At 35.0% G+C, this 22,458-nt stretch overlaps 1 protein-coding gene across 2 annotated transcripts; it reads left to right on the forward strand.

The window, feature by feature from the left end:
• Positions 1–3,709: 3,709 nt before the first annotated feature.
• LOC117321272 (actin-related protein 5-like) lies at positions 3,710–21,503 on the forward strand. 2 transcript variants are annotated; one of them, XM_033875758.1, is made up of 20 exons: positions 3,710–3,734; positions 4,650–4,776; positions 4,971–5,065; positions 5,655–5,759; positions 6,258–6,369; positions 9,181–9,276; positions 9,639–9,832; positions 10,250–10,366; positions 11,191–11,295; positions 11,492–11,572; positions 14,088–14,213; positions 15,114–15,269; positions 15,880–15,963; positions 16,094–16,202; positions 16,702–16,775; positions 17,286–17,380; positions 17,910–17,993; positions 18,339–18,456; positions 18,905–19,016; positions 20,535–21,503. In XM_033875758.1, the coding sequence occupies exons 2-20, from the start codon at positions 4,653–4,655 to the stop codon at positions 20,705–20,707; spliced, it is 2,160 nt and encodes a 719-aa protein (XP_033731649.1). In that variant the 5' UTR covers positions 3,710–3,734; positions 4,650–4,652; the 3' UTR covers positions 20,708–21,503. The 2 variants fall into 2 exon arrangements, with proteins under 2 accessions (XP_033731649.1, XP_033731642.1); XM_033875751.1 differs by lacking the exon at positions 3,710–3,734 and adding an exon at positions 4,020–4,104.
• The last annotated feature ends 955 nt before the right edge of the window (positions 21,504–22,458 follow it).

The following is a 22,458-nucleotide window of genomic DNA, read 5'->3' on the forward strand; positions in this document are numbered from 1 at the left end:
CTAATGGGAAATACAATTGAGGATGCAATTACGCAAGAAGACTGATGGTTTTACTACAACGACTTTTTATCTTTTAAAGTAGCATTGCATTTGACCTCATGCCATAGTCAATGAGGTTATGTGCATCCCGTAGTCGATAAAACACACCAAGATTGAGCTCCGTGTGACCTAAGTTACTTACTACATATGTAATCATCAAGTTAAAAATCTGTAATAATGCCAAAAATCAATACGCCTACAAACATCCCTAAAGTCGATGCACCAACCATTTACAGATTATTTATTTATCGTTTTCGGAAAGAATTCTTATTTCGCAATAGTTCCTGTCTCTTTCTTTTTCAAGCAAAGAGTATCTGTAGGTGTATAAAATTCAAAGTAATCAAAACATGTATGTAGAAACATCACATAAAATCATATCAGGCAAAAGTAAAAGATGATGATTTTCAGCAAAAAATAAGATTAATTAAGCATTGTTTTTTATAGATAACATATATGACAAAACGATTCGGTATATTACATTATGTACATATGAGTTATACTATATACACGAGATTCCTGTGTGTTCCTATAACTAGTAATTACAAGGTACCCACCTAGAGCCACTTATTACATTAAACTGTCAATAACTCACAATTAATTAAAAGTCCTGATACCACACGAGCTTGGCTCCCCTGCCTCCTTCCTTAAGTATCAACTTGGTGATGTAGTGGTAAACTTATCCTCCAAGCAGCTACACAGTCAACAACGTTTGTCGGAGTTTTTATTTATTTCGTGTAGTCAATTCTTTATTATTCTTGAGAATTACATCTCATCGACATAATACAATTACAAGAATACAAAAATGATACAAGTAAGCTCGGGTAGAGCAATGCACATGTGACATTATAGCATGCACATATTTGTATATATATATATATGTGTGTGTGTGTGTGTGTGTGTGTGTGTGTGTGTGTGACTCAATAAGGAAATGAATAGTATGGATCAAACTGCTAGTTACAAGAAGCCAATAGAGTAGAACGATGATTGGTATAAGAACTTGCCCAGATTACTTAATTCTTTAACATTACCCGTTGATGGTAAATTTATTAACTTATAGACAGAGGGATTAACCCGATAATGAGGCTTTATATATTTTATTCTGAGACCGTTAAAGGAGGGACATTTTAAAATGAAATGGTATTCATCTTCTATGTCATTTCTACAGAAAGGACAAAATCTTAAATTGTGAGGAATATTTCTATGCCGTCCAGTTTCAATTAACAGGTTATGTGAAGACAAACGTATTTTGACAATTGCTTGATATTAACTGCTCATGATTTACACACGATGGATCGGCGTTAAATTTGTCAACGCCTGCATATAACGCCTAAATAAAAACTTACAATTACCGTCAAACCAAGGTTTGTCACTAGACTGTCTCGGTCTTTTACTGTGATCTTGTCTCGCAACCCTAGGTATTTAAAATTACATATAAAGCCCACACAGAGTATCTGTTGTTTTACATGTATAGCGCACACAGAGTATCTGTTGTTTTATATATATAGCGCACACAGAGTATCTGTTGTTTTATATATATAGCGCACACAGAGTATCTGTTGTTTTACATATGTAGCGCACACAAAGTATCTGTTGTTTTATATATATAGCGCGCACAGAGTATCTGTTGTTTTACATATATAGCGCACACAGTGTATCTGTTGTTTTACATATGTAGCGCACACAAAGTATCTGTTGTTTTATATATATAGCGCACACAGAGTATCTGTTGTTTTATATATATAGCGCACACAGAGTATCTGTTGTTTTACATATGTAGCGCACACAAAGTATCTGTTGTTTTATATATATAGCGCACACAAAGTATCTGTTGTTTTATATATATAGCGCACACAGAGTATCTGTTGTTTTATATATATAGCCCATACAAACAATCTATTGTTTTACATATATAACCCATACAAACAATCTATTGTTTTACATATATAACCCATACAAACAATCTATTGTTTTACATATATAACCCATACAAACAATCTATTGTTTTACATATATAGCCCATACAAACAATCTGTTGTTTTACATATATAACCCATACAAACAATCTGTTGTTTTACATATACATATATAGCCCATACAAACAAATTATTGTTTTACATATATAGCCCATACAAACAATATGTTGTTTTACATATATAACCCATACAAACAATCTGTTGTTTTACATATATAACCCATACAAACAATATGTTGTTTTACATTATAACCCATACAAACAATCTGTTGTTTTACATATATAACCCATACAAACAATCTGTTGTTTTACATATACATATATAGCCCATACAAACAATATGTTGTTTTACATATATAACCCATACAAACAATCTGTTGTTTTACATATATAGCCCATACAAAGTATCTATTGTTTTACATATATAACCCATACAAACAATCTGTTGTTTTACATATATAGCCCATACAAAGTATCTATTGTTTTACATATATAGCCGACACAAAGTATATGTTGTTTTGCATACATGTATATAGCTAATACAAACAATCTGTTGTTTTACATATAAAGCACACATAAACAATCTGTTGTTTTACATATATAACCCATACAAACAATCTGTTGTTTTACATATAAAGCACACATAAACAATCTGTTGTTTTACATATATAACCCATACAAACAATCTGTTGTTTTACATATAAAGCACACATAAACAAACTGTTGTTTTACATATATAACCCATACAAACAATCTGTTGTTTTACATATAAAGCACACATAAACAATCTGTTGTTTTACATATAAAGCACACATAAACAATCTGTTGTTTTACATATAAAGCTAATACAAAGTGTCCGGTGTTTTACATATAAAGCCCACACAAAATATCTGTTGTTTTACATCCCTCCCTCCTTCGATAAAGTTTTTGACCCTGAAGGAACACGTGAGACCCCATAACATAACCTATGTAATTAGTTGGGCGCCAAATGTAACAGGAGAGGGGGAAATGCAAAGACCAAACAGGGACTCGAAACTGGGACCTACCTGACCAACGGCGCTCAGCCCAGTCCGGTTCCTCTAGATTTACACAGGAAGCGTCCAGACTGGATATCTGTATGATGAACGCTTGTCAAAAGCCAATCTGAACAATATAGTTTTCCCACAAATTTGACACAAATCAGTTTTGAATCTGTGTTTAAAAAAGAAAATTGTATCACCACTCAGCATATAAAATGGATACATATACATTATTGACTTCAATAAGAAAATGAAAGTCTAAACTGCTGTCTTAATACTATCTTTGTGGTGTTTAAAACACATAATACATGTCGATTTCCTGAACTCTTTTAAACATTGCTTATTAGAGATCATGTGATGTTTTTAAAAGCTGTATCACATCTATGAATGACTTGCAGACAAGAAATGCATGTTTTTGATTGGATTAATTTGCCAAAACTTACTTAATTGTCATTCATTTCAGGCTTATTAAAAAATTAAGGTCACCATGTTTCAATCTAGAGTCGGCATTTATTTTAATAAATTGAAGCTGGTATAGTGATTTAAACATGTCATCCCGTGACTACTGAAAATCTACGAGTTGGAGTTTTATGCCATCACATTATCAATTTTACTTTGATATATACACATGTATATACATGTGAACGAGGGACTTGTTTTTTTTTTTTTTTTTTGTTTTTTTTGTCAACTCTGGACGGTTCAATGTAAGGATTCAAATGAGCATTCATTTCATAGTTTGTAACATCACCGTAATTGAATTATAGTGTAGATGATTAAGACTTGGTAGTTTGTTTACATGTATATATATATGCGTCTATTATCTACATTGTTTGGTTTATCGTATCATTCATTTGGATGAAAATATTAAAACTGAATTATCAAAAACACACACGCATATATAACTGACGGATTTTTTTCTCTATCCGGATTTATTTTCCTCCGGAATTATCCGTCTTTACAATTAGATATCTGAACTCTCCGTAGAAGAGGTAGTAAAGTCTCCGACTCGAGGGAAAAACAATGTGCATGTGAACGAGGGATCTGTTCTTTTTTGTCAACTCTGGACAGTTCAAAGTAAGAATTCAAATTAGCATTCATTTCATAGTTTGTAACGTCAGGGTAATTGAATTATAGTGTAGATGATTAGAACTTGGTAGTTTCTTTACAATCTCGTACACTCACTTATGTGGTCCTCACTCCTTGGGGAAAGTTGGGCACTTGGTACAAATTGTCAAATAACATGAATTTCTGTGAAGGGATGGCATGGTATATTTTTGAGATTACTTTCCTTCACATAAACCTTGTTTTATCTTGAATTAAGATGATCCCTGCGTAATAGTGCACCATCTCAAATGAGATGATGTCACCATTTTGTCTGTGAAATTATCTACCAAAATGAAATACAGTAATACCTTGCACTGCTGTCTCTCTTTCATATACAATAGTAAAAACATATTATTTTCCCCATTGATATAAATAATGAAGTTAGTAAAGATTGTGTTAAAACTTCTTGGTTGTCTTTTCATTTTGAAAGCTGATGACATTGTTGACAATATACAACATTTCTACTATAAGCATAAATTTCTGTTACTCATTCACAATGTCTTTGTGTTTTTCAGAATATGGCACAGGGAAAGGGATCAGTAAATATTTTTTCCTTCAAAGATGAAAGATGCAGCCCTGATCCTGTGTTTGACTATTCAACTACACTGTATGACAGTAGTGTACCACTGGTAATAGACAATGGTAAGGACTTACTTTATTTTTATTTCACTTCTAATTACCAGTCAGTATAATTTCATAATGTCAGATAATGCCATACTCAATAACATTCATGTTTAGTTGATGCAAATATTAAATGTACCATTAATCTCAGACCTCCCACTACAGGCTTGACTCTGTGAATCAGGATAAATTATCTACGTCTGTTTATGTTACAGGTTCCTACCAGTGTCGGGCAGGCTGGGCAACAGTTAAGAAACACCAACCACAGTTGATCTTCAAAAACATCACTGCCAAACAACGAGGCAAAAAGGTATTCTCAAATCATGTCATTGAGTATGTGAAAACATACATGTTAATATATAGAGAATAATCATAATTCATTTTTTAAAGGTGATGTATCTCAGATTTGTATGTAATTTTATCTTGGGGATATACTTTTCTTCATGCGTCTTCGTATTTGTAGAAATATATATATTTGAAATATTGATTAGACCTGTCTGCATCTTTAGACCACTATCATCACATAGTGGACTAGTCTATTTATCACCATTTATCAGTCATTGTTATGACAATTTCTTGAGAAGTATAGTACCGGAAGGATATTTTTCAAACTTCATGTGTAGTTTCCACTTGGACCCAAGTTGTGCCCATTCAATTTTAAGTGTAATCAGGAAAACAAAATGGCTAACAGACAATCAAATTGGATTTTAGACAATTGAATCAAGACGTTTGTTATTGCTATTTCTTGCCAGCTACTGCATATATGTTTCTGAAACTTTTTGATTTTATTTATTATTTCTCAGAAATTTCTTCAGGTGAAACATAACATGTGATTACATATATATCTGTCTTTTACTTTTTACTGAAAATATCAGTTTAATTTCACATTATCTTCACAGGAGTCTGAACTGCAAGTTGGGAATGAGATTAACAACATTGAAGTGGTTCGATGGATTCTCCGGACGCAGTTTGACAGGAACCTGGTGACTCTGTATGATGTCCAGGTATTAACATTATGTAGAAAGAGTGATCTCACTTAGTACACAGGACTTGTGAATTGTCAAGTTGAAGTTTGATGTTAATTTTAAATATTTCAGTATTTAGGTAAATTTTACAAAAAAACAAAAAAAAACAAAAAATTCTAAAGATCTAAAAACTTGGAATAATTATAGGCTGACATGAGAGTCTGTCAGTGTTGTTTCTTGCATGACACAGATGATAAAAACAGTTCTAATGAAAATAGTGAAGGATAGGTTTAAAAGTAAATATCACTCAATGAAATAGAAGTTGCATCATTCATATTTATATATTGATATTGGTTCAATCAAAAATCATTTGACAAACAAATAACTTATTTGAACTCAATTGTGTACCTTAAACTTACAAAAAGTAAATTTTGCTGGAGGACAGGGACATAAACAAATCTATTTGTCCAGTGCGACAGATTAAAAGTTAAGGATTTGTTGACTCCTGTTGTAAAATATGTTTGTTGGTTGGAACAGGAACAGATCTTCGACTACATATTTACTCACATGGGAATTAACACAGAGAGTGCTGTGGAACATCCTATCCTGATAACAGAGCCTGTGTGTAACCCAAACTACTGTCGCCAACGTAAGTCACAAACTATTGTCGCCAACATAAGTCACAAACTATTGTCGCCAACGTAAGTCACAAACTACTGTCGCCAACGTAAGTCACAAACTATTGTCGCCATCATAAGTCACAAACTATTGTCGCCAACGTAAGTCACAAACTATTGTCGCCAACGTAAGTCACAAACTATTGTCGCCATCAAAAGTCACAAACTATTGTCGCCATCATAAGTCACAAACTACTGTCACCAACGTAAGTCACAAACTACTGTCGCCAACATAAGTCACAAACTACTGTCTCCAACGTAAGTCACAAACCACTGTTGCCAACTTAAGTCACAAACTATTGTCGCCAACGTAAGTCACAAACTATTGTCGCCATCATAAGTCACAAACTATTGTCGCCAACGTAAGTCACAAACTACTGTCTCCAACTTAAGTCACAAACTACTGTCTCCAACTTAAGTCACAAACTACTGTCGCCAGCATAAGTCACAAACTATTGTCGCCAATGTAAGTCACAAACTATTGTCGCCATCATAAGTCACAAACTATTGTCGCCAACGTAAGTCACAAACTATTGTCGCCAACGTAAGTCACAAACTATTGTCGCCATCAAAAGTCACAAACTATTGTCGCCATCATAAGTCACAAACTACTGTCGCCAACGTAAGTCACAAACTACTGTCGCCAACATAAGTCACAAACTACTGTCTCCAACTTAAGTCACAAACTACTGTCTCCAACATAAGTCACAAACTATTGTCGCCAACATAAGTCACAAACTACTGTTGCCAACGTAAGTCACAAACTATTGTCGCCATCAAAAGTCACAAACTATTGTCGCCATCATAAGTCACAAACTACTGTCGCCAACGTAAGTCACAAACTACTGTCGCCAACATAAGTCACAAACTACTGTCTCCAACTTAAGTCACAAACTACTGTCTCCAACATAAGTCACAAACTACTGTCTCCAACGTAAGTCACAAACTACTGTCTCCAACGTAAGTCACAAACTATTGTCGCCAACGTAAGTCACAAACTACTGTCGCCAACATAAGTCACAAACTACTGTCTCCAAATTAAGTCACAAACTACTGTCGCCAACGTAAGTCACAAACTATTGTCGTCGTCGTAAGTCACAAACTATTGTCGCCGTCGTAAGTCACAAACTACTGTCTCCAACTTTAGTCACAAACTATTGTCGCCAACATAAGTCACAAACTACTGTCCCCAACATAAGTCACAAACTACTGTCTCCAACTTAAGTCACAAACTATTGTCGCCAACATAAGTCACAAACTATTATCATGATTAATATATACCTGTAACCTAGGTCTAACATACCGGGGTACATACATCAACTTGTGATAAGTATGATCATTATATGTTTTAAGTGCCAATATAAAATTTGCCAATAGTATTATGGTATGGCTACATATGTACCTAATTGTTGTCAATCAAGTAGGTTTATCGGGAATCTCTTCTCACTTTTTGAAACTTTAAATCATATATGTAGTTGTTTTTCCTGAGTGACATTTGATTCAACTATAAGTATTGGAGGATTTATTGCCATTTGATAATTTCAATCTTGTCTGCAGATTTTTTCTCTCAGATTTTGACCGATTGATGTGAGAATTTGGCATCTCACTCTAAAACAATTAAGTGTTGTGGTTAATTAATCTTTGAAAGTCTTTAAATCCATATATACATGTATATCCATATCTCTCCTATCCGGTATATACAACCACTATAGGTCCAAAGTAGGCTCTACTATTACCGTAAAATAAAATTTGATTTTAGGTCACCTGAGATAAACTCTCAAATGACCTACATTGTATTTCATTCACATTTTGTCCATTATTGTGCATCTTCCATTTGCAACCAATTTGCATTTTCTCAGAAATCTCGTGTCAGAACAAATTTCAATGAAATTTTTCATAAAAAAACATTCCATGGCCAAAGGTCTATCAAATGTTTGTGAATTATATGGTCTCCACTCCCCAGGGGCATGAGGCTTGGAGCAAAAAGGGTCAACTTAACAGACATTTAAAAAATCTGCTTGTCAAGATCCAGATATTGTAGAATAGATAAATACATGTAGATGAAAGGTTCTTAAATTGCTATAACAAAATTATGAATTTCATTACCATAACATGGTGTCATGTTCCCCCCTGGGGTAAAATTTACTAAAATTAGTAAATCACATTTTTGAGCATCATTTGTTTAATTGGCATTTTAAATAATTCAAACTTGGGCAAACTATTAAAGCCCATCAGCCTCTTGCATATAGATCTAACGCTTGCACATGTTGAAACCTTTTTGGCATCATAATTCTAATCTAATATATAAACATACATTTAACAATTTTGTTAGAGATTACTTTTGAAATGTTTTCAACTCTGTATTATTTGTGTATAAAATGAATGAATTTGGCAATGAAATGTAATATTTAGAAACTTATTCATTTTGCATTGACTGAAGCCAATGAGCTTTGCAACCATTGAATGATACACATGTTGAAAGATATATAATTCTGTTCATTACAATATTTTGATATTGTCCAGAGATCTTCTGACACTGTTTTAAAGTTTTGGGTAATGTTTCAACTTGATAGCTATGGTTTCTTATGAAGAAGTATTTGAACAATTCTTCTTGTTAGATTTTCATATTTTATGCCTTTAATGCAAGAATATATATGTCGCTTCAGCATCCTGCAGACATGTATAGTTAGACTCGTATTCTTTAACACAGGTAAATATTAAACAATATTTGATATCTAAGATTCTGTATGACATGTATGTACTAAAGACTAATATATTTTCAGAGATGTCCGAACTGCTGTTTGAGTGTTACCATGTACCACGGGTGGCCTATGGTGTAGACGCATTGTTCAGTCTTTATCAGAATCAACCAAAACTAGGTAATATGTCCTTTTTTATTGTGTGGTTTAATCAGGGCTTTCAGTTAACCCCTTACATATCTAAACCCTTACATATCTGGGGATCAAAACATATGTCAGACAGGCAAAGCAAACAACAATTAAAACTTGTTATGTGGAGTCAGAAACATATATTCTCAAGGGTTAAGTGTAGACTTGACCAACCTAATGATCTTTACTTTATGCTGTTAACAATGTATATTCCTACATATTTAAGGACTTGTGGAGCGGGTAAATGTTCACTTCTTATTAAGCCATTGACTTTGATTTGATAAGTGTGCAGTGATGTAGTGATACTAGTTGTTATACAGGTGACACTACTAATACTTGTACATTTATAACAGACAAAGGTGATGCGTTAGTGGTGGACTGTGGTTACCAGGCGACACACATCCTACCTGTGTTAGGGGGACGCATGGACAGCACCACCTGTCGCCGCACCAATTTGGGTGGAGCTCACCTGGATAGCTTCATGCAGCGTCTTTTACAGCTTAAATACCCTGGCCACTTCGCTTCCATTACATTAAGTAGGGCTGAGGTACTGTTCTCAGGATTAATTTGTATTACAAGTATTTTCCATTTATTTATAATCCATCCTTAATTTATCCTAATATGTTATAATTGATGTTCTGCCAATGCACATTATTTAACACAATACTATAGATAAAAAAGATGAAATTTCCCATTGTTATTGTAAGGGGTTTTCCAGTAAAACATCTATCCCACCCCAGGACTCCAGGTTTGGTTAAGGTGTACCACCCATAGAATTTATTTAATAAATTACATATAAGTAAAAGGAAGGCAATCCAACCATGGATAGAAGTGATTTAATGTGGAGTTCTGGTGTCCGGTAGATATTTTAATGGAATAGCCCTAAGTGTTGGAGATTACTGAAAGTGTTGCTAGTGAATCCATATTAAAATGTTTGAGTACGCATGTATTGTTATTTGAATAGGAGTTGGTGAGAGACCATTGCTATTTAGCTGCAGACTATGCGACAGATTTGGATAACTGGGTTGGAAATGACTACTATGATGGCAATGTTCACAAAATACAGCTGCCTTACGTTAGTGTAAGTATATACAGAATGTGGGAGATCAAACGTCCGTGTTAAGTTCGGTATGGTTCTGTGTTTTAGTGTAAGTATGTCGATCATCAGGGCTTTCTGTCACACCCTCTACAGGAATAGCAGGGCAACTTATATTTATATGCTGCCCAATCATAAACTATTGGGACTTTTATCAACTTTTAAAGCTGCTGATAATGACAGTCCGAGACTATTTTACTAATAATATCTCGGCTGTATTTTGGAGTGGTTCAATGTATGGTATATGCATTTTTTCATTTCTTCTTAATTTCTGTAACTAAGTTATCGTAAAGACAAAGTTAGAAGTTATGTCTCTACCCTGCCTGTATTGAGTTAGCTTGCTTGTTTCCCTTATAAATCATAGCTTGCTTGTTTCCCTTATAAATCATAGCTTGCTTGTTTCCCTTATAAATCATAGCTTGCTTGTTTCCCTTATAAATCAATCTGATTTTCACATAACAATGCAAAAATCAAATCAGACAGAGTTATTCTTGTATTGTTTTTACGATGTGTTCAATTCCTAAAAATAGCCAGCACTACCTGCTGTCTCATACAAGGGAAAATTGTTTAAATGACTAATAAATAAATGAAAATGTTGAATATATTTTAATGTACATGTACAAGCATTTGATACTGATAAATATTATTACCTGAATATGTATGCAATGCTGGATATGAGGAAGAGGAACCGGGATAACTGGTTGCTATTACACGAGGAATTAATGTAGTAGGTAATGTTCACGAGGAAATTATGTAGTAGGTAATGCTCACAAGGAATTAATGAAGTTTGCAATATACCTTATTATCAGGCTCCAGGAAATCAGCAGACAGTTTCTGCTAAACAAGCAAAGGAACGTCGTGACCAGCAGATCCGCAGACTAAAGGAAGTCAATGCCAAGAAACGTGTGGAAAAGGTAGGTCAGAAAACAAAGGCTGTTTGTAAATTGCCACTATGTATAAACATTAAATTTTGTAAAGACATCATTTCTTGAATGGCATTATCTAAATGTATACTTATTAAGAGTTGAAAAATGTTTCCTCGAATTGTTCACATGTACATCTTAAAAAGTCCTGACATGTAGATAGTTTTTCATTTTCTTGTCTTGATAGCTGAGGAATGATGAGGAACGACTACAGGAGCTGATGAGTCTGCAGGAATTATTGGAGGACGAAGATGATGAAGAATTTAATGTATGTAGGGCCAAAAGGAGTTACTGTAATAACATTGTATTAACTTAATCACAATTATAATGTTACATTGCAATGATCACATATACATGGCAACTTTGCTACAATGATGGTGTATAACCTGACTACAATGATGGCGTATAGCTTGACAAAATGACAGTTCATGACAACATGTACCCCACTTAACCTCATCTCTGTACCTTACTCCTAAATACTATAATAACAACTTTTTGTCCTGATGATGCCTGTCTTAGCTAGATGAAACCTTTTAACCAACATGGCTGACCTGTTACTGTCACAATTGGGTGATTACTACTTAGTTTACTTACGATCCACTCAACAATGCTACTACAATCTTCTTCTGTAACACAAGCTAGAATCTCACTTTATCCTGTAAACAATTACAGATTGATTTAGTGTTAATTAAAGTCTTCAATTGAAAATACTGTTATTTGTCATATACACATAAATGTAGATGTATGATTTTGTAAATTTTCTATATCAAATGGTCTTTAGCAAGTCTGCTAGTAGTAAGCTCATGTGACAATAACTATGTGGTCATGATCTTCACCTTATCTGTATGTCTATAACGTTCCCTAGCGATCCCTTATCTGTATGTCTATAACATTCCCTAGCGATCCCTTATCTGTATGTTTATAACGTTCCCTAGCGATCCCTTATCTGTATGTCTATAACATTCCCTGGCGATCACTAATCTGGATGTCTATAACGTTCCCTGGCGATCCCTTATCTGTATGTCTATAACGTTCCCTAGCGATCCCTTATCTGTATGTCTATAACATTCCCTGGCGATCCCTTATCTGTATGTCTATAACGTTCCCTAGCGAGCGATCCCTTATCTGTATGTCTATAACGTCCCCTAGCGATCCCTTATCTGTATGTCTATAACGTTCCCTAGCGATCCCTTATCTGTATGTCTATAACGTTCCGTAGCGAGCGATCCCTTATCTGTATGTCTATAACGTTCCCTAGCGAGCGATCCCTTATCTGTATGTCTATAGCGTTCCCTAGCGATCTCTTATCTGTATGTCTATAACGTTCCCTAGCGATCCCTTATCTGTATGTCTATAACGTTCCCTAGCGATCCCTTATCTGTATGTCTATAACGTCCCCTAGCGATCCCTTATCTGTATGTCTATAACGTTCCCTAGCGATCCCTTATCTGTATGTCTATAAAGTCCCCTAGCGATCCCTTATCTGTATGTCTATAACATTCCCTGGCGATCACTTATCTGTATGTCTATAACGTTCCCTAGCGATCCCTTATCTGGATGTCTATAACGTTCCCTGGCGATCCCTTATCTGTATGTCTATAACGTTCCCTAGCGATCCCTTATCTGTATGTCTATAACATTCCCTGACGATCCCTTATCTGTATGTCTATAACGTTCCCTAGCGAGCGATCCCTTATCTGTATGTCTATAACGTCCCCTAGCGATCCCTTATCTGTATGTCTATAACGTTCCCTAGCGATCCCTTATCTGTATGTCTATAACGTTCCGTAGCGAGCGATCCCTTATCTGTATGTCTATAACGTTCCCTAGCGAGCGATCCCTTATCTGTATGTCTATAGTGTTCCCTAGTGATCTCTTATCTGTATGTCTATAACGTTCCCTAGCGATCCCTTATCTGTATGTCTATAACGTTCCCTAGCGATCCCTTACCTGTATGTCTATAACGTTCCCTAGCGATCCCTTATCTGTATGTCTATAAAGTCCCCTAGCGATCCCTTATCTGTATGTCTATAACATTCCCTGGCGATCCCTTATCTGGATGTCTATAACGTTCCCTGGCGATCCCTTATCTGTATGTCTATAACGTACCCTAGCGATCCCTTATCTGTATGTTTATAACGTTCCCTAGCGAGCGATCCCTTATCTGTATGTCTATAACGTCCCCTAGCGATCCCTTATCTGTATGTCTATAACGTCCCCTAGCGATCCCTTATCTGTATGTTTATAATGTTCCCTAGCGATCCCCTATCTGTATGTTTATAACATTCCCTGGCGATCCCTTATCTGTATGTCTATAACGGTCCCTAGCGATCCCTTATCTGTATGTTTATAACGTTCCCTAGCGATCCCTTATCTATATGTCTATAACGTTCCCTAGAGATCCCTTATCTGTATGTCTATAACGTTCCCTAGCGATCACTTATCTGTATGTCTATAACGTTCCCTAGCGATCACTTATCTGTATGTTTATAACGTTCCTTAGCGATCACTTATCTGTATGTCTATAACGTTCCTTAGCGATCACTTATCTGTATGTCTATAACGTTCCCTAGCGATCCCTTATCTGTATGTCTATAACGTTCCCTAGCGATCACTTATCTGTATGTCTATAATGTTCCCTAGCGATCCCTTATCTGTATGTCTATAACGTTCCCTAGCGATCCCTTATCTGTATGTCTATAACGTTCCCTAGCGATCCCTTATCTGTATGTCTATAACGTTCCCTAGCGATCCCTTATCTGTATGTTTATATCGTTCCCTAGCGAGCCTTACAGGGGTCAGAGTTTGATTCAGCAGAAGAATTGCAGACAGCAATCAATAAGTTGACAGGGAATATCCAGAGAGCAAAGGCCAAGATCCTTGGTATCGACCCACCTCCAGAGGAAGAAGTAAGAGATATCACATTTATTACATAGTGTGCTGTTTTTGTTCAGTAATCAAAATTCACTATTTTCTGCTATTGTAAATGACAAATTAAATATAATAATGTATGAGAGTACATTGTTATATAACTGTATACCATATTGTTTTATTGCATAGTCACGTGTTGACAGGCCATTGTTACACCAAGTTTCTGAAAAACTTTGATTTCAAATGTTGACTTGTCATAGTCTGCATTATTGTCCTAATGTGTGACTGACTGTTACATTGTATGTCGATATTTCATACTATTATGATAAAGGATAATAATTGTTAAGGGGGAATAGCAATTCAAAAAACAATGGAAATTTTCATTGAGGATTTTCACATTGTGTATGTTGAGGAAATTGAAGTTCTTAGATTTTAAACAATTAGAAATGAAATAGATTTTTCAAGCATTTCTATGATGTAGTAATGACAATTACACCTGTGCTGAGAGTTGACCATGTGTTCAATTGCATGAGGTAGAAACACAAATGTCCATTATCAACTTCTGGTACTTTTAGTAAAATATTTTGTGCATTGCATATTGTCAGAAATCATATAAACATGACCTTGGTGGTTACAGCTAGCAGTTCAACTTGTCTCTGTATCAAAACTTAGCCATAAACTTTATGTCAGCAGTTACAGTATCTGCAACACAACCTGCTTCTGTATCCAAACTTGATCTTCGTGGTTACAGTAGCTGTTTAACATGTCTTTGTATGAAAGTGTGACTTTAACTTTAAAATCCTTAGTTACAGTAGTTGTTCAACATGTTTGCTTCCATATGAAAGCTTGGCTGTATCCATGACCTTCATGGTTTCAGTAGCTGTTTAACATGTCACTGTATGAAGGCCTGACAGTAACATTGACCTCTATCATTACAGCAACAGGCCAAGGTCCCTGTTTATGATCTATTGGACATCCCTGATGACCAGTTGACCCCTGATCAGTTGTCCATCAAGAAACGCCAGAGGATGCTGAAGAATGCTCGAGAAGGCAGAATGAAAGCACAAGCTCTCCAAAGAGCCAAGCGTCAAAAAGTTAGTAACTGGTCTGGTATTACAGCATCAAAGTTCATCTAATTTTAAATGGATAATGATAACAGGCCATCTGTAGAATATTGGGTTCAAAATGATCACTTATATTGTTGCTCATGCTCTCAAACTCAAATTATTTACAGTTTGATATGAAAAATCTTTGAATTAACATATTTGTTAGCACAAGAATATTTTTTGTGCCAGCAAACAATAAGGCCTGCAAGGTGTATTGGAAATAGTTATACAACTCTGAACTTATCTTCCTGTGAAGCTTTTGTAATCTGTTTTCACTTACTTACAAAGTTTATAATTATAATAGCACCATGAATTTTGTTTCACCTTCCAGATATGTACTTCATGAATTTGTAAATTTATGTTATCTTTAAAATCAACTCTTATTACATCCACCCATCATCCTTCACACTCTCCTCATGTGACCTTAGCTGTTTTGAGGTTGTAAACCCTCAAACCAACAGATCGCCATGCCAACATATTAGATTATTGATTCTATCAATCATCTTGAAATGAAATATTCTTATTTGATTTTATATTTTTGACAGTTCCCCCATAATAATGACATTATACATTTATTGATGTCTTCATTTATTCATAGGAAATCGAGGAAGACAAGAAATTGGAGATTAAAAGGCTGATGAACTTTGACGGCTGGTTACAGGAAGTGAGGTCAAAGAGACAGGTATGTTAACAGTAAGTGAAGTCAAAGAAGCTTGTAATTTTAACAGGAAGTGGCATATTGTCTAAAATTTATATGATTACATGAAGAAAGACTAAGAGCAATCAATTGTAACTTGTGTGTACTTATTTAGAAATTGATAGATGCTCGTGCAAAGAGAAAGCAGAGAAAATCAGACATGGCTAAGCGTCGAACATTGGCATCTCAACAAAGAATGAAAATCATCACACAGCTGGCCGGAGGTAAGCACAGCTGATTAGTACGTTTATTACAGTGTCACTTACCAACACTTGATCAACACTTTAACCAGTGCTGTGTAAAAAGATTAGCATAAACTATACTGAGATGACATTTTTCTCAGACATGATTAATTTATTATGGTTAAGTGGAATAAGGATCAGTATTAATCAGTACTCTGTCTATTGAAGAGTTCAAAACATCAAACAGAATAGTTGTCCAGGGCCCATCCATTGGTAGCAATTAGCTTCATCACTTACTTAGTGACAATCTTATCTCTTCTTTTCCTCATAACCTCAAAATCTATAAAATGTATTCCTGAAATAGGCAAGTAGGAAGACACTGAAGAGTGCTATAGAGTATCATTGAAAGTTTTACTAGAAAGGATTTTATCAGAATATTAGAATTGTTGTTAAACTGTGATTGGCATAATCCCCTTTTGAACAACTGGGCGTTGATAAGTGTGTTAATATGAGTGTCCCTGTCTGCTGTCCTACAACACAGGTGGATCTAAGAAGAAGAAGAAAGAAGACACCTTTGGCCAGAATGACGCTGACTGGGAGGTTTATAAGGAAATAGTAAGTGTAACCATGACAACTATATGTGGAAGGCAATATAATAGTTGTCTCTTAAAAAAAAGTGACATTTGTCTCCAGTTCAAAGGAGAATATAGAAATCAAGTCTGGCACAAGAAACAATTTGTGGCATTGCTAGTTTCAAAAACTTTTCTGCACCCGATAGACAGTAGACCATCAATGTATAACAATACTTTATCTCAGAAAATGCTATTATATGTTTATTTTTGAGCATATTCAGAAGAATATGACTGCAACCTCCTTTTCATTGCTTTACATCGAACTGCATGTGCCAATAAAGCAAATGATAACTTGCCTTCAATCAGAAAGACAAATCCTGTATTAACAGAATGAAATTTTGATGAAATATTGCCACAAAATACATTTACTGTTTTAACTATTCAAAACATGTGAACCAATTTCAATAATTTTTTAAGCAGAAAGTTTCCTTGGCCAAAATCTAGCCAAAATTGTGAATTATACTCTAAATTATTTGTCATATTGCATTGGCAGCACCCTGAGAATGCTGATAGTGATTCAGAAGCTGAGGAGGAAACACTGGAGGAACTTGAAACACAGTTACGGGAACATGACCCAGAGTTTCAAAAGTAAGTTGCTTGCTGTGAGTTGTTTCTATGAAAGTATTCAGTTCATGTTATTGGATGAAACAGGTCAATATCTTGAAGAGCTCTTAGCAAGGAAAGAGCTCTTCAATGTTTAAGTTCAAAGCTAAGCATTGAAGCAGCTCTTCAATGTCTTAAGTACAAACCTTAGCAGGGAAACAGCTCTTCAATGTCTAAGTACAGATGAAATCAGACAGTATTGAATTGCCTCACACTTTCTATCATATTTTCAAAGTTTTTATTGTCATAGTTTTAGATTTGGTTAGAAATCTTGAATTTGCAGTAACCAGTGTTGTATCAGTCAGATTCCATTATTAGTATGATATAATTTTTGTTGCCAATTGTTTTGTAATTTTTTACCATAATATTCTGGTTGAAAAATTGTGTAGTTCGATTAAAAAAGCAAATGAAATGGTGCTTCAGTTATGTAGGCCTTTAAATCTATTACATTGATTTCAAATATTAATGTAGTATTAAAATGCAATTAAATCTGTCAATGTTTAATTTTCCACAGGGAGCTTGATAAGGGCATGGATAACCAGGGCGTGTTTGATATAGCAGAGTACTATAGGCTACACTTGGCTATAGAGAGAATCAGGTAATCAGTCTACCATAAGTATAGAGGGGACAGCCCCAATAAAAATAACATTAAAACAAAACATATTACACTTTTAATGAATATGCATTTGTATGTAACTGTATATTTGTTATAAATGGTATCTGAAAAATTAATCTTTGCAAGTGTGAAATTGTAATTCTCTCATTCTATGGTCATTATTATGTATCCGCCAGCCTGGCTACAGAGTATTGTTTAGTATATACATGATTTTTTTGCGGGATGGCTATTCTGTCAGAATGTATAATTTAGGTAATGGTTCATTTATACAGAGATGTTGTGTTGTATATGGAGGTAATGATTCTATCTTATACCATTACATATCAGGGTACCAGAACTCCTATTCCAGCCGTCCATGCTGGGCCTGGAACAAGCTGGTATAGCAGAAACCATGAACTATGTCCTCAAAAAGCATGATGCTGATCGACAGAATAGACTGGCTCAGGTAAGTACATCTGTATTACAGCTGTTTACTTGTTCCTTTCATTGAATCATGGTGGGTATGTATCTGTATTTACCTTCACTTACCATGTCCCAGTCCTGGACTTTAGGCTTTCCTCCCCGTCTGTCTGTCTGTCCAGCAATCTGTCCGTCCACTCCAATATCAGCACTTTTCTCAACCATGCTTCAAAGTTTATTTGGTGAAAGTTGATATGTAACTTCAGTATAATAGCTACAGATCAAGTTCGAGTTTCAGGGTTTTGGGTTCAAGGTCAAGATCACTGTTATTATTTTTAGCGTGGGCTGATAAGGGATATGTATTACTTTAGCAATACTCTCAGACTGCTTGTTTCATTAGATAAAAATTCAGTCACTTTGATATACTTCAGTAGGCCAGAAAAAAAAATTGGTACAATGTACATTTCACATCCATCATATAACTTGAATTTCAGAATGTGTTTTTGACTGGGGGAAATGCAAATTTCCGGAACTTTCAACAGAGACTGGAGACAGAATTGTTAGAAATGAGGCCATTCCAGTCCCTCTTCAATGTCTCATGTGCAGGTATGTTACATTCAGGAACAGTCTTAATGTTTCTACTGGCAAAACCTTGGAAAGTTTACAAAAAAAACTCATGTATTTGTAGCCGTTTTATCCAGGTAAATGTTTTTGATGCAAGACTTGAAGTTTTATAACCTATGAATCATGTTTGCCTTTATGTTGGGTAAAAGCTCAGCAGGATGAATAGGTTGGTATTTTGTGCACAATTCGAACTTGTAGAACCTTTAACATGGAGAAATATTCTTTATTAGCTCACCGGTTATGAGTAACCGAGAGCTAATGCTGTCACCCCGGCATCTGCGTCCGCTTTAAAGTTTTTGGGGTCAGTTTTTGGAAAGCTTGTAAGTCCAAAAGTATACACCTCATGCCCTTCTAATTTGGCAAAATCATGCCGAAAAAAATTGTGATTTCTTCGCATTTTACCATTTTTGTGGACTTAACTTTTTTGGCACCAAAACTCACTTTATAGTTTTGGGGGTAAGTCCAAAAGTATACACCTATCACCCTTCTAATTTGGTCTATACATTCATTAAAGATCCAGGAGTGATGCTGTGGCAAAATCATGCAGAAAAAAAATTGTGATTTTGTTTGGCATTTTACCATTTAGTGGATTAACTTTTTTGACAAAAACCCACTTTAAAGATTTTGGGGGTTAGTTTTGGAAAGCTTGTAAGTCCACACCCTTCTTATTTGGTGTATACATGTACATCTATTAGAGGTCTAGGAGCGATATTATGTGACATACAATTTCAAAATGACATGCTTATACATACATAAAAAATGAATGCATAGTGTGATTGCTGCCGCCGGTGAGCTTTCGCAATCATTGATTGCACTTGTTTTGTAATCTGAGGCTGTGTCAAGGGATAGACATTAAAGATTCTCATCCTAAGGGTTGACATTTTCATGCTACACCCTTAAGAATTCATTTTCTCCTATCTATCTCTTCATGTTCCCAACTAATGCATGCAATTGCAACTGTAAATACAATGTACATGCAATGGGAGAACATTCAGTGATTTGTGTGAGAAAAGTATATATGATAAAAATTTCATCCAAATAAAAATCATTCACTATCTGTGTCCTTCAAGGTACCTTTCATGATCAATAAAACAAAACTTGTGGAGATAATGATATACTCTGTTGTTTGAAGTTAGGTTTAAATATTGTACGTAAATTACGTATATACATAACAGTACTGAAACATATTCATGCCTGCTTTTAGTCTATAAAAATTACCCAAACATTTTCATGTCAAAACATTTTTTAATATTTGTTTTATTTTGAATCTTTAGAAATTAGATATACTTCAATATATGTTCTTTCAGGAATAGTACTGTAATAGTGTGGCCAGTGGTTTAACCCAACACACACTCTTTGTAAATTAGTGGGGGTGGGGGCATTGGAGGTCTATAATAATCCCTTTTTACATGTATGCATTTATACGTCAATTTTACAATATTACAGTTAACTGTGTATATAATTACAAACCTACTAATACTTTTTATTTAATTTTTCTAGCTAACCCAATTTTGGATACTTGGTATGGGGCCAGGAAATGGGCCTTGTCTCCCCACTTCACTGCCCACAGCATATCTCGACAGGATTATGAGGAGAAGGGAGGAGAATATTTGAAGGAGCATAGACAATCCAACCGCTTTTTCCCCACACCAGTTGTGGTACCGACGTCTTAGGCTAAGACTGTTGTTTCCCGAAAACTGCCAGGAGTATCAATAACTTATTGCTATCAGTGTCTTAGAGAATGTCTGATATTTGCCCACACCAGTTTTGGTACAGACATCTTATATCTATTACTGATATTTCCCTAAATCTGCCAGTGGTATCAACATCTTACTTAAAGATTGACTGACATTTTCTACACTGACAGTTGGAGATGGAGATCTGAATTAAGACAAACAGACAAGTAGAGATGTTATTGAAGGATATCGTCAGGGTTTCTATGGAAACAATGTACAGCTAATTCCAAGTATGTTAAAACCTAATGTGTGTAACCCTGAAATGTGTGATCAGGAAATCAATTCAGCAGAGACTGTAGTCTTAATTAGATTCTTCTCAAGATTGCTGTAGTGACACCTATCATGGTACATATGTACATGACAGAAGCAACCAGAAAAATAATATTTGGTTGTGACTGGGTACTGGACATTCCAGAAAATGTCATAAATTCCTTTTGAATCAGTCAGTATTGTTTAGGGGAAAATGACAAAGAGGGGCCACAGTAGATTTGGGTCTTGGGTTCAGGTGACAAAACCTTTGTGTCAGAATACTGGAAGTCCCATCTCCTGTTGTAGATTGTCACATTCAGACCAGCATGGTTATCAAATGGATCACTTTTGTGAATTTGAATATTCTATTTGAAAATGATAAGAAGTTAGACTTGAATATGAGGTGAAAGATGATGTTAACATGCCAGTGACCACGGATGTGCCAATGATGTCACAAACTGTAATAAAGACATCATAAAAACAACAGTTGTTTTGTTCTATAATTTCTAAGTTTTGATGTTTGTTCTTCAGCATCAGACTGATCTATAGTAAGTCATTTTAACAGGTACAAGTTGCATTGGCAACCACTCCTGTTTAAGGATGGCTTCCAACTCCATAAGTAGATATTCCACACCCCTTACTCTTTTAAATTGTGTATTGTACATATACATTGTAATCATCAGAGGTCTGGGAGTGAGGTTTCCGCAAATTAATGTTGAAATATTGTGGGAATTTTTTTTCAAATTTTACAATGTTTTGAACTTAACATTTTTGCATCAAAACTCAATTTGAATTTTTCTTTTTAAGTCTATAAGTATGGGGAAATGTCAATTGAGTGCTGTAAGTCCTTGGATATAATCTATGGGCATTATAAACCTCAAGTTCTGGTTACTTTGTAATCCATTTCAACTTCAGTAATATACTGTCTATTAAATGCATTGAGATTTCATATCCTAAAGATAAAAACTGAACAATTCTGTAAAATGAGCTAGTTTATACTGTTCTCCCTGACTCTGTGTCCCAGCTCAAAAAGGTTTTTGGGGTAAGTTTTTGAAAGGCTTCAAGTCCTTAGGTATTTATTATATGTCATACTCCTCCAATTTGGTATACAATCATCAGAGACCCAGAAGTGATGTTTGGGCGATACAGTGTTGAAATTATTAGTATTCTTTAGAATTAATCATTTGTTGCATCACTACTTATTCTAAGATGTAAGCTGATAAATTTGTGAAAAAAAGTATTATACATGTAGTGTATATATTCAACACTGATTTTGACGGAAAGATTTGACAAACTGTTTCCCACTCTTATCAGAACTGATAAAAGAGACCTTGAAAAGCCTTTCATTTTCACCTATAAATGATTTGTTATCTTTAGATAACAACAAACTTTATTGACCATGTGGATCAGATATACCCAATAGAACTTGAAATCGAGGA

The sequence above is a fragment of the Pecten maximus genome, chromosome 2, assembly GCF_902652985.1.
Source record: "Pecten maximus chromosome 2, xPecMax1.1, whole genome shotgun sequence".
Lineage (NCBI taxonomy): Eukaryota > Metazoa > Mollusca > Bivalvia > Pectinida > Pectinidae > Pecten > Pecten maximus.

Excerpts from the sequence above, each read along its gene's own strand:
- LOC117321272 (XM_033875758.1), top strand. The coding sequence starts at position 4,653 with ATGGCACAGGGAAAGGGATCAGTAAATATTTTTTCCTTCAAAGATGAA. Across the intron at positions 5,066-5,654 it reads CCAAACAACGAGGCAAAAAG|GAGTCTGAACTGCAAGTTGG; the intron begins GTATTCTCAAAT and ends TTATCTTCACAG. Across the intron at positions 17,381-17,909 it reads CATGACCCAGAGTTTCAAAA|GGAGCTTGATAAGGGCATGG; the intron begins GTAAGTTGCTTG and ends AATTTTCCACAG.